The sequence below is a fragment of the Protomyctophum bolini genome (assembly GCF_963924005.1).
Source record: "Protomyctophum bolini genome assembly, chromosome: 7".
Lineage (NCBI taxonomy): Eukaryota > Metazoa > Chordata > Actinopteri > Myctophiformes > Myctophidae > Protomyctophum > Protomyctophum bolini.
Window position 1 is genome coordinate 39,421,573 of NC_137868.1, and position 13,782 is coordinate 39,435,354.

Sequence of the window (13,782 nt, forward strand, 5' to 3'; positions counted from 1 at the left end):
TCCAACAGAGTGTAAAATGTTAAAAAAAATATCACAGTGACAAGCTGAAAAGCATCTAGGATAAGAAACTGTTAAGTAAAACGAAATGTAGGACAGACAGGATATTAAACTAAATCACTCCTCTTCTTTTTCTTTCAACGTGAACATGAAACAACATATGTGAGACTAGGACTTTTACAAGAACCGTGCAAGAGATAAAACATTCCAAGTGTACTCCATGCTGCTATAACGCAGGTATAAAACTATGATGTGACAATATATATATAAAGCTGATTCTTTCTGAGTAAAGTCACTTAATTTCATTCTCCTTCTAAAATGAATTGGCCTCGCTCGGCGGAAGTGACGTCACCCTCACGCATTCCTTTGTGTGACGACCTCAGTGAGAGCAGACAGACAGCAGCTCGATCCGCCGAGGAAAAAAAGGAAAAAAAATACAACAAGGGGGAGAGAAAAAAAACTCGTCGATCCCCCCACTAGAAGTGGACAGATTTGGGGGTGAGAGTTTCCAAAGTGTCCCGGGGCCGTGGGACTTCCGGGGGAGGTGAGACGGGAGCCGTTATCACCGGTAAATAGCCAGTGTTTGTGTTGCACGACAGTGTTTTTTGTGCTAAAATTTTTGCGCCGATTTTTTTCTCCGCCTGCCTGCTCTACTCTACGCCCGTCGTCTCCAGACAGCCGGAAGTCTGCGAGATGGGCTTTTGGTTTTTTTCTCTTCTCTTTGGTTTTTTTAATTCTTTCCTTTTTTTTCTTTTTTTTGCTCTCTCTCTCTCTCCTCTTCTTCTTTGCTTGTTATTTTTTCCCAAGCACGAGTACGCTAGTAGCAGGACACCTCGCTCTGTCTGTACTCTGGACCATGTGTGTCCATTAATTACAAAGTCTGGCCTACCGTATATACATTTTTGCTGTATGATATGTTAGCATTGCCGACTGAGGACTCGAAATGGAGTCGTCACGCCGAAAGGATAAATATATAGTGTGATTGTGTCGTTTCTGCACGGCACCAACGTTCTGCAATCTACTGCACACAATCTGTGTAGGCTAAAAGCAATAATAAAAAGGGTTTATTGTTTACAAAGTGTGTCGATCTGATCATGCACCACTAGCTACACTCTATGGTGGTCCGATTTATAAAATCCATTCCATAATGGGTTGCATTTGCAACAGAGGTGGTCGCCTCAAATATGTGATTCATGATATGTGGCAGAGAATGACAACGTTTTTTTTTTTTTAGTAAACAAAATGTTTAGAACAAACACCCATTGACATGCTTCTTGTTGTTCACTACACACTCACACACAGACATCATTTTACCCCCGTCAGTTTTATTAGCCGTACACCACACAGTCCAGACTTTAGAGATTCCGTTTCAAATTCATAATTTGTCACTCAAATGAACAATTGGCAAATACATTGCATGCCAAATTGCCAGTGTCACAAAATGTAACCGCTGTTGCTTTTGCTCTGTTGGATGAATATTATGCTGTTGTGTAGATTGGTCTTCTGACATGTAAAATGGTTAATCGATTTCGGTGTGTGGCTATTATTGTTTTAATAGTGTATTTATTAATAACTAGCCTTATACAAACTGAAAACACTATCGTTTACATTCGTTTTAGGTAGCCTACTTGTTTAGTAGGACTACCACAAGTCCATTAGGACATTGACATGTCTTTTATTGCTTGATTGATTTACAGCCATCAACTTTTGTTGTGTTTCTGCCATGTCTAGAAACCCAATAATTTCACTCCCTTTATAGCCTACTTGTATGGGATGTAACAATGGATAATTGTGAGTCTTCAAACGTGTCCATATAAAATTGCAATTAGATGGACTAATGAAATGTTCTTTCTGTCCCTTTGAAGAAATGATGGATGAATCCCACTTTAATTCGTCCTACTTCTGGTCCCCCGTTCAAACTGTTCAAGGACAGGTAAGACTGGACCCATCTTCAAACGGCTTCACTGTAATTAGTTTGTGAAGGTTAAGAAGCTTATTTAGTTAATATAACTGACTCTTGAGTTTATTGTTGCATATTTGGTGAGAGAGACTATGCACTATTGCCTATGGTCTACATTATTGCTGAGACTGGCACCGCCCTGTTATACTTTTATTACTTTTATAAAATATGCAAAAAGGTTAAAAATAGAATGATGGCATGGCCTGGTGGTCCGGGCACTTTCTCTCACCATTTCCTGTCTATACTGTATATACTATCAATAAAGGCAGAAAAAGCCCCACAAAAAATATCTTAAAAAGATAAATAGAATGATGGAAATGTCACAGGAGATACTAGGAATCCAAGGAACATGCTTGAATTGAACGTTATTTTGAAGGTCAGAATAGTGCTTAAATCTTAATCTTAATTTGCGTCATCAGAAAATCTATAGCTTAGTTATAGCTCTTGAAGGCTCTTGAAATACACAAATTAGAATTCTGAACTCCTCCACGAACCCTGTATTCAAAAAAATATTTGATGCCTGCATACCTGAGCGTGACACACGTATAAAAATAGACCTGGATATAATTTTTCCGTGCACTGTTTGTTCTCTACTCCACCGCTGACAGATTGAGAATGCCATGTTCCTCAACAAGATGAAAGAGCAGCAGGAGAAGACCCCCACGACCCAACACTACTCCACCCCCCACTACTCGACAGCTGTGCTCACAATCCCTGGCACCAAGGGCGACGGTGGGGGCCAGGCCGGGGCCGGGGGACACCACCACCACCACCACCCAACGCACGGCACCCAGAACATCACGGTTGTCCCCGTCCCCTCCACCGGCATCATGACGGCAGGTGAGCCTGGGTGGAGTGTGTTGCGGAGACACACATGATATATAATATGATTCTCAATGTCTGTAACGGCAACACGTATTCACCGTTTAAGGCCGGAACATTGACATGTATAGAGATTATTTAGATACACTGTCTGGATTTGTTATAGTAAATGGTGCATTTATATAACGCCCGTTATCCAAGGCGCTTTACATCGATTGTGCTTTACATTCACCCATTCACACACACATTCACACACCAATGGCGGAGGAAACCATGCAAGGCACCAACCTGCACATCGGGAGAGTCTTGCTCAAGGACACTAACTCTGGGGGAGCCCGGGATCAAACTGGGAACCTCGCGGTTTCCATGCGGCCACTGCCTTGGCCAATTTCCCATAGCCAGAAGATCATAGATCTCCGCCTACTGGCTACTGATTTGTCTGGTGATGTCTAATAGGTATTCTTACACAAGCCAAGTTTACCAAGGCAGCAAGTGAGCCATTATGTCATTAGGATTGTTAGTTTTGTTCTCTCCTTCAGATGTGTTTTGGGGTCACTGAAACATCACGGTGAGCTGGGTGCATTTGACATAATTAGTTCTTAATTTGACAGGAAATGTGTTAATGGCAGCTGGAACGAGAGACGGGTTTATCATGTTTCATTCTGTCCGTCTGTGTCTCTGTGTAGCTGGTCTGGTCATCACAACGCCTCAGGGAACGCTAGTCTCTCCCACCTCCTCCCAGTCTTTTGTCGGCCATCCTACCACTACCATGATTGTCTCGGCACTCCATGCTCCTAATGCAGGTAACACACATGATGAAAATTGCGATGAATGATTTTGATCTCCTTAAAAAAATTCTTCAAAGGCCTGGGACGTGTCTCAGAGGTCCAGGCACCTTGGCTGGTAATCCAGTCTGGCAGTGTGCCGCGGGTTCGACTCCCGATCCCGACGGCCTTTACGGCATGTCACCCCCAGTGGTGTAATGGTGGTTTTTTGGTACCACAGCGTTTTAATGACTTCACGTTGACGTCAGCTGACAGTGAGTCAACTCATGACGAGACCAGGAATATCTTCTTAATGAACTTACTTAAAATTGATTAATATTATAGTTTACTGGTGTATAAATATTTAATAGTAGTAGGAAACTTTGGGAACTTGAATTAAAATGTGTAGGCCATAATACAAAGAAAAACTATGTTAACACAGTACAATGCACAAACAAAAACGATGTTTTTTCTAACTCTAGTCTTGCATTTGCAGATTGCATTTGCGTCTGAGTTGTAGGAGGCACGGCTATAGTAGTAGCATAACTAAAAAGTTTGCTTTGAAGGAATCTTTTCTTACTCGGTGGAGGACGAGGACGAGACATTCTTAAGAACACCAGAATGAGTAATGGAGTAAACTTACTCAACTGTGTTGCCTTTGTGCAGTGTATGAGGACGTTCATGGTAAACAAATACTAATGATTTGATTCGGGTACTCATACTTGACACAGTGTAAATCTGGGGGGGAAGTGTCGGCCGGGGGGACACTCACTGCCAGCTAGAAACCTGTTATGCAAGTAGGCCAATTGACCAAAGGATTTTTGTGTACAGTGTGTCTATGTGGGGGGACGCGTTCTAGCGTTTACGCGCATGCACCGTTCCGTTCCGTCCCTGCGCGTGCACATCACAATTATTTTGGTTCTACGAGCATGACACCACTGGTCACCCCCCATCTCTCTGCCCATTTCCTGTCTGCCTACTGTCTGTCCCTCCATAAAAAATATAAAATAAAGGTGAAAGCCATAAAAAACATTTTAAAAATCTCCTTCAAGAATCGATTACCACCAACATTGTACAAAACCTAAACTGGTGACCATAAGTACAAATTCTCTGGACCAGAGGAAGAGTAGTAATGGGGATCCAATTAAACAACATCTCTCTGAAGGTTCCATTGTTTCGTAAACTGGTGGGTTTGAGGAGTTAGTGGTATAAATCTGTTTTGCTGGGTTCACCTAATTCTTTTCTGATGCTACTGGCTTTTTGAGGAGAGGAAAATCAAAAAATCTGGCAACACCACTTGTGCTGTTTTTGCAACCCATAAAGCTGCAAAATAACCCTGCTTTTCTTGTTATTGCTCAGTGACCAGACTGTGTTGGGCAACAATCTTTTTTATTTTTTTTATTTGCACTTAATGTAATTTTGAAACGAGAAACCCCAACGATCATTTGACATCGGAGTGTAAGCTGAGCACTAGGAGCTGAATAAGAGATGGCCACTATGGTTTTCTCTGTAACTTTACACAGATGTTTGTTCTCTGAGTTGTTGCCTTTCCTACTGTATGTCCATTCCAATGTATCCAAAGTATGTCATTAATTAACAAGAATGCAAGGCGTGAAGGCCTAAAATCCGCCTAGTTTTCTTATTTGATACAAAACAAGAGATACATGACAGCTGCATAGGTCTGTGCTTGTATCCAACTGTGGTCACATGCTCTTCGGAGATGGTTACATCATGAAGCATACAAGTTCCTTTCTGTCTGTATCAAGTATTTCAGGAGGATTTAAAAAACGAGACCAGGCTGATCAGGTGAAAAAATATAAAAGCCTTTATTTAGTCATGGCTGGGAAAGATTTTTGAAAAGCTCAGTGTTGGCTACTAATGCGTTTTGGCTGACATCGGGGTCCACCTGTGTGCCTGGATCCCGTTTATAAGTTCTCCTGATACAGTGTTTCACTGTTTCTACAAAGGAAAGGAACTTGTTTGTTGCCCATTTGCTAGTTTGACCTGTTGGTGGCACAAGATGAAGAGTCATGTGTTCACCTCACCAAGAATCAATGGACCTTTTTCACAGAGGCCATTTGCAGATAATAACATGAGTGTTTCATAACTTTAATTTACTGTATACGCGTCAGCTGTGCTTACTGCTTATCTGTCAAAATGGCCACCACGAAAGGGGTCTATAGGTTTCTGCCTCTTAGGAATGCTTATAGCAAATAAGGAGGGTTCAGGAGATACATTGTTTATTTTAATAATTTAAACATTGGCCTTATGGTGGAGCTGGAGGGTCACGGGGTCACCAGAATGAAGAGGTTTCGTCCTATAAGGAGCTTGAATGTGCACAGTAAATTTCATGGCAATCCATCCATTAATTGTTTGCAATACATTGCTCAAATACAGACAGTGATGAAAACATGAATCTACGTCTTTTAGGTAAATTGTTTAAAATGTTTTGATATGCCTGTACAAAGCATTTTCACTCTCTGGGTTCCACAAGTTTAACAAACATATTTCTCAATATTCATATATCATTAAAATATATACAGTATTGTGTTTAAAATGGCTCATAAATATACAGAAGCAGTCACTTGTTTCTAGTTTATTTTTCACAGTGCAAGGAACGTTCCCATTCCAGACACATTACACAGTGGGAATTTGGTGAAACCTCCACCTAACGCAAATGCAATAGTTTTTGGCGATGCATTTTCTCCTGTAACCATGTAATGTTGTTCTTCTCCCATTAGACAAAAAAGATGGCAACGGGATGTCCCATGTGGTTGTCATGCCGACACCGTCCAAGCGAGGCAGGAAGAAGAAGGTGACTGCGTTGGTACCTAGGATACCAGGCCACCCCCTCTCACCAGGAAACGAGACGTTAATACTGGCTCACCTGACCGCCGGGGGCCAGGTAAGAAATAGATGCAGAGTTAGGTCCACAATCCCAACCGTTTGCTTGAAAAGAATCGACTTGTGACAAGTTGCGTCTTTGCAGCATCATGTCGGCGATCCGTATGACCTGTCGAACGAAGACGACGACCACGTGGTTAAGGAGGGCGGCACTAAGACATACAGGTACGGACGGAAAGCCCTATAGTCTGCATCCCTGCCCTGTATTTCCATGTCCTAGCAGTGGAATGCTAGCACACCTGTAGCCCTCTGTCCTGTCCTGTCTTAAAGTTGGCTCAGTGATGCTAAGTTCAAGGCTTCTGTGGATGCACTGGCCATAACTGGATGTCCCGGAAACTCACACATGCATGATGCGCTTCACTGCATGTTGTGGGGGCGGAACACTGCTGCTTTTGTAGGTGAGGGGCATTAAAACGCCTGCTTTTAGATTTATAGACCAGGCTGTCCCGGACACAATGTGAGCTCTCTCTGCTGCTGTTCAGTTGCCTCTCTCTGCTGCTGCAGTCTATACACACACACACACACACACACACACACACACACACACACACACACACACACACGCACACACACACATGCACACACACACACTCGCACGCGCACACACACACCTATCACACTGCTGTCCTTTCTCCTGTTCCTTTCCTTATTGCATGGCCTTTTAGTCTCAGGATCTCTTTGGCTGTCTCTATTTTTCTCTTGCTGCTACAGTAGCTCCCCTTTAGTTTTCACTGACCCCCCCCCCCCCCTCGCCTCTCCCATGTGTTAACTCACCGTTTTTTAAAATGTTTTTATGTTGTATTTCTTGCCCTCACTTTCATTTCACACCTGTTATTTTGGTTATTTCTTTTCATTGGTTTACTGCATTTCATTGTGTGTCTCGTTCCTCTCTGTGGGTTATCATCTCCTTTCCAACAATCTTCACCTTCATTTTTATTTTCCCATTTTACTATTTCTGTTCTCTCTCTTTTCTCTCTCTCGTCTCCCTCCCTGTTTCCTATCCTTCTCCATATTCTTCCTTCCTTCCTTCCTTCCTTCCTTCCTTCGTCTCCTTCTATTCCTGTCCGTGTGTCTGTGTGTCTGTGTCTCTCCGCCCCTGTAGGTGCCGGATGTGTGCGGCGACCTTCTTCAGTAAATCAGACATGCAGATCCACTCCAAGTCGCACACAGAGGCCAAGCCTCACAAGTGTCCCCACTGCGCCAAGTCGTTCGCCAACTCCAGCTACCTGGCGCAGCACATCCGCATCCACAGCGGGGCCAAGCCCTACACCTGCTCCTACTGCCAGAAATCTTTCAGGCAGCTCAGTCACTTACAGCAGCACACACGGTACTGCAGACCAAACGACCCACGCTACCCCGCTACACACACACACACACACACACACACACACACACACACACACACAAGCCTTGAGATATACCCATTATGTTTAGGCTGGTGGTGGTGTCAAGATTTGAGTGCCTTAAACTCTCATGGCTGTGGTGTGATCACGATCCATCATGACGTTCGCTTTTATGACATCATGGTTGCAAATGATTAATTAAAATTAGGATTAATTAAGATTCACACTTCATTTGGACCAAAACCCTCAGGTGTCGTTTAGCAGTGGTTATCGTGATTATGCACAGGAAAGTGCAATGTGTTCCAATGGGAAGTTAATTATGCAGAAAACTTGCGGCACTCCTTGTCCCCTGTGTGTCTCTCATCTTGACCTTTCATTGTATAATATGATAATAATGCCCCCTCCTTCAAACAAGATCACAGATTCCCTGTAGACCCCCCATGTCCAATTGACCATTTGATTATTTTATACTCTATTTGCTCTTACAGTTTCTGGTATCAATAAGGAAAGAAGAAATAGGCCATGCAGTTGCTAAACATTGATTCATTTCTCATTTATAACATCTAGTTAAATGGTTGTAATTGTTGAACGCTCTTTGCTATAGGTCTCATCACAACACAAACGGATTAAATATGAAATAAATGCAAGAAGATGTTCCCATTCATTGATAAACAAACACGGACATATTCACAACTATATATCAGCAAAATAACAACTATATAACAAATAAATAACCAAACTATCTCTGTGATAAACAGGACAGGCTACCTGAACTCACTAAACCTGACTCCCTAAATTAGAGATGTAGTCTGTAGTTGTGTTTCATCCCATACTGCACTGGGCTATATTACTTACAGTATGTGCAATGTCTTGTGATATACACAAAGGAAAGAGTGCAGGCTCTAAGGGGTCATGATCAAGTCTACATCTCATTGAGAACATCCAAAATACATAAAACAACAAGTGTCAGTAATTTATGACTTATGAGTTTGTCCGTTCGATTGTGTTTGTCTGTGATTGGTGCTTCGCTGTTGAGGATACTCTGACAAATGAATAGCTGGAAACCCACCAACTGCACAAGCATAAGGGCACAGGCTCTGATTGTCTTCCGCTCCCTGTTAATAAATTGAGCCGTTGTCACTAGCCGTGCACAGATGCTCCACTCGTGCACGTGATTTTTTTCTTCTTCACATGCAGTCTCACTAAAATGTACTGACCAGACATCCCGCTGTGGCCGGATTTGGTGAGGACAGTCGCGCACATACCTGTGTGTACAATACATTTGTGTGAGCGACGCCCCTTTGGCTCTGCTTGGCCCTGCTGGAAATCACAGAGTAGCATCCAGAGTAGTTACTGTGCTATGGAAAAGTGACTCGATTTATTCCTGGATCACGAGTGTGTGAGAGTGTGAGAGTGTGTGTGAGTGTGTGCGTGCGTGCACATATGCTCATATTCATCCACTATGTGGGTGTTTGTGTGCGCGATGCTGAGTGGTTTGATCCAACAAGTGACCTTTTTGAGAGAAATTGTTTTACATTGAAATCCAAATTGCACCCTTTGAGTTAGACCCGTTTAAAAAATAAGGCGTTGCATAATTTACAAGGTAATCAGCAACAGTCATTTAAAATGCATGGAGATATCGACTGGTATAATGTGAATTTCTACCCTTTTTTTTTCTCAGCGTATCCACTTGTTTGCAACGCATGCTTGTTTTCTTACTGTCGTACACTTCCCTTTCTTTGTATGCCCTGATGTGCTGCTGTTGGGTTTTTTGCATGTTCTGTCATTTCTTCTAAATCTGCTGCCTTTTCTGCTTCCAACATGCATACTGAATACAAACAGACAAACACATTTGGGAATGCATATTGATGTTCCGATAGGCAGACTTTTTTGCTTTTCCATTCAACCCCGCTCCGTGTGTCGCTTTGCATCATTACCCCCCGCTCTTCATTGAATGACGGCCGAACACATCTTCAGAATGGAAATGAAAATGTTTTTTATTTTTTTCTGTTCTCACTGTTTCCACTCATTATCCCCTACTGCTAATGTTGTTTGTATTTTTTGTTTATGCTTCATACCTTTATGATCATTACTGGAGATACTATTTAATATTTGGGTGTATTCGGAGTAACTTGTTAGCCCCTATAATTATGTTTAAACCGATTTCATCTACCAGAAACGAGTATACTACCAATGGCTTGCAGTTATTATGACCCTATTAGTCTCCATTGTTCAGGGAGCCAAATTATTGTTGCCGTTTATGACCACAGCAAACATACTTACGGTAATGATAAGGGAACTAAAATCACAGCTTACGATTCAATGTGCGACCTATATTATGCAAATATTGTCCCCTTTTGTTATGCTATGATTGTTGATAGAAAGTCCTTGCTGACTGAAAGCTTTTTTCAGGTACAAATCAGACTACAGGGCACTGACTGCAGAATGTGAGAGCATGCTTAGTTTATGCTGTACATGTTTTGTATTTTAACGAGCTTTCTTTCCCTGGAATGACCTCCATTCCTGACAGGCTTGGACAGATGTTGCTAGACCTGTTGGGCCAATTTGTTACACATGGAATCATACCATCATTTCCCACCAATCCCTGTTCTGTTGATTTCAAGAGGGTTTTATTTGTCACTATAGTTCATTCAGGTACAAGCAGCTAAATGTTCCTCAAGACTGCCAACAATACAATATAACAACAAGATAGTGATAATACTGGATCTAGTGACAAATACAATAAAATAAGGAGAATAAAGTTAACTTAAAACATGAACTTGCCAAAAGTACAGGAAAACCATTTTTGCAACATTGGGGAACGTGCATGTGTTACAGGGCTACATTTTCTCTAAAATGATTATGTCCTAACCATGTCCTTACCGCTGTTTGTGTTTTATTATCTATACGATATTTTCGTTGCTCCTTAGTGAATTTTCTTTTTAGCTCTTTGAGATTCGCTTTCATTAAAGGACTACTTTTCAACCTATCTTCATATAATTGGTCCTCGCTAATGTTCATGATAATATTGTGGTATTTTATCATGAACATTAATGAGACCAGTTCAATGAAGATGGGTTGAAATGTCCCAAAGTGGTCCTTTAAACTGTGCATTTCAAACAAGGGATGTCACTACTCGTATTTCGCTACTCATTCACACTTCCCTTCCTTTCTCTCTTTCACCGACACTTTGTTTTACCCAAAAGCAACCACACGGAGTCAAAACCCCACAAGTGTCCCCACTGCACCAAGTCGTTCGCCAACTCCAGCTACCTGGCGCAGCATGTACGCATCCACACGGGGGTGAAACCCTACACCTGCTCGTTCTGTCAGAAGAACTTCAGACAGCTCAGTCACCTCCAGCAGCACAACAGGTAAGTGACTCTTCAAGGCTTCGGCTTTCTCAGGTGATGTCATTACAGGTGATGTCAGTGGTGAGAAGCACAGGAGGATAGGGATGCATGGTCATGCTGTCTATTAATTAACCAAAATGTTTTGTTAACTGATATAAGACAATCATTTTTTGTATTATTTCATACTGCATTGAGAGAAATGTATTTTTTTGTATTTTGTATTTTTTTTGGTGTAATAAATATCCCTACCTACGTTAGGTAGTTAAAGTCATCTTGTTGTGTCATAGCTCACAGAGTTCATGTATGGAAAGAAAGAAAGAATTCATGTATGGTAATCATATAATTATGATTGTGTGTGTGTGTGTGTGTGTGTGTGTGTGTGTGTGTGTGCGTGCGTGCGTGCGCGCGTTCAGGATTCATACGGGAGACCGACCTTACAAATGTGTCCATCCAGGATGTGAGAAATCCTTTACACAGCTCTCTAACCTGCAGGTAATCATTTCCCTAATTTTGCAGTATACGCTCTATGCCTTTTTCCATTCCCGTTTCCTGTTCCAGGTCAGTTTTTCATGGCTACAGTTGATTGGCTCAGCAGTAGATTTGAACCAGAAACAAATGAAGGTGTTGTGGGTAACTGTGTGTAGGTACGGGGGCAGACATGTGCGACAAATTGAGTCAGCTGGTCGTCGCAAGCCCATGCTGCACTTCCGTCTTCCGGCCATTTCTATCCGTTCCTTTGATATCTTCCGGGGCTTTGGGCAGCTGGTGGGCAGTTTCAACAAAGTGTTGTTTTTCCGGATGTGTAGTTCTTTGACCGGTTCCAGAGCCATACTGGCTCTGACTAGTGCTATTTGTACAAGTGAGGACAGAGGAATGCACACTACTCAAAATGAAAACGTATGCCCATTATAAAATATTATTATTATCCAATATCCATATTATCCAGCAATATGATAATATGAGTGGACCTCGACAAGATTAAAACACCATTACATTATTAAGAATAGCCATTACCATTAACCACATGAACCCCAGCATGCCTATTCTGCGGGGAACATTGTAGATCACATTTATTGAAATACGAGTGCATGTGTTTTCTCTGGATCGTCTGCCTTGCATTTGGTGTGCTGGATCCCTGAAAGTGAAAACTGTCCTGTGGAGTGAACGCAGGCAGGACGCATCTGTCCCATTGGTTAGTGCCTATCACTGCTGAACCCGATGTGTCAGACTTCACATTTGTTGGCACGTACCAGCTCCTTCAGTATCATAGCTTATATATGAACATACAGAACATATGGTTCGTCACATCTGGCCGTAGTATTAATAAATATCAGATTTAGTGTAGTCTAGATTTTTATCTCTAGCACCGTGCATGTACGTATTTATTGTTTGCATGTGCGTGCTTTTGCACGCACTTGCATTATGTAATGTAAATGACACATTATGTCATTTACATAATGTAAAGGAAACATAATTGAGACAAACAAAGCTTTCGGTGATTATTTTACCACCCACTCTCTCTTCCAGTCCCACCGGCGGCAACACAACAAGGACAAGCCATACAAGTGCTCCAACTGTAACAGGGGATATACAGACGCAGCCAGCCTGGAGGTGCACCTGTCCACACACACGGTCAAACACGCCAAGCTCTACTCCTGCGGCCTCTGCAACCGCACCTACACTTCGGTGAGTGTCTGTCGAATGCCCCCATCTCTACGTCATAGACATACACTTTAGCCACTAGCCCAAACACTACATGTCATTAATAAAAATTACATAAACCCATTCAGATCGTACGACGTGTGGGAACGTCATAACTAATCAAACCCACGGATCCAAAGGACGTGTACACATGTCCTAGCATATTTTCATTGATATCAAACGAGAGAAAAATATTCAGATTTATTTTTATTTTTATTTTTTAGTTGGCCTCTCCTTCTGCACCATACTCCTTGCTCTTCGCGCATGCACGTTGCCCGGCGCTGATTGTGTTAAGCATTAAGCATGTGTGGGGTGCGTACCCCACTCATGGCCACGAAACATGGCCTTATGCTGTGAAAGTGTCCAATAACAGAAAGGTCCTAATTTCAGTGCTCACCTCAAACATCTGTTTTATTGTCCAGTGTCTGACAACATTTATTTTACAAATCATTGAATGACAATCCCCCTCAGGAGACCTATCTGGTGAAACACATGCAGAAACACAACCCAGACGCGCTGACGGCGTCAGTCGTGGCCGCAGCACAGCGCACGGCACAGAGGACCCAAAACCAACGGGCCCAGGTGCAAGCGAGCCTGGCAGCCGAGGCCGCCGCTGCTGCCGCTGCCGCTAGCGGGGCGGCCCAGCCTGGCGGAGGTGGCGGTCGAGGAGGTGGGCAGCAGGGGCAGAACCAGACCTCGTACCCGACGGCGGAGCAAATTGCCTGCCCCTTTGACCTGCACCAGTATAAGACAGTGGCCGCTGGCGACATCCAGTACAAACAGGTCACCATGGCGGACCTCGCCGCCCACAAGGACCTCTGTCTCACTGTGGCGACATCTGCTATTCAAGTGGAGCACCTCAACTCGTAGAGGAGGCAAATTAACTTGGGGGGGAGGGTGGGGGTTGAAACGAATCACGATATGTAATGGAGGACGGT

General features: G+C 42.9%; 1 protein-coding gene across 4 annotated transcripts; it reads left to right on the forward strand.

Annotated features, from left to right (window-relative positions):
• Positions 1–139: 139 nt before the first annotated feature.
• LOC308319231 (uncharacterized protein) lies at positions 140–13,729 on the forward strand. 4 transcript variants are annotated; one of them, XM_080769183.1, is made up of 12 exons: positions 140–234; positions 341–565; positions 1,863–1,930; positions 2,566–2,797; positions 3,466–3,582; positions 6,285–6,448; positions 6,533–6,612; positions 7,550–7,774; positions 10,997–11,164; positions 11,557–11,635; positions 12,671–12,829; positions 13,316–13,729. In XM_080769183.1, exons 3-12 carry the CDS (start codon positions 1,865–1,867, stop codon positions 13,712–13,714), a joined length of 1,689 nt encoding a protein of 562 aa, XP_080625309.1. In that variant the 5' UTR covers positions 140–234; positions 341–565; positions 1,863–1,864; the 3' UTR covers positions 13,715–13,729. The 4 variants fall into 4 exon arrangements, with proteins under 4 accessions (XP_080625309.1, XP_080625310.1, XP_080625312.1 ...); XM_080769184.1 differs by having other exon boundaries at positions 341–541; XM_080769186.1 differs by lacking the exon at positions 7,550–7,774.
• The last annotated feature ends 53 nt before the right edge of the window (positions 13,730–13,782 follow it).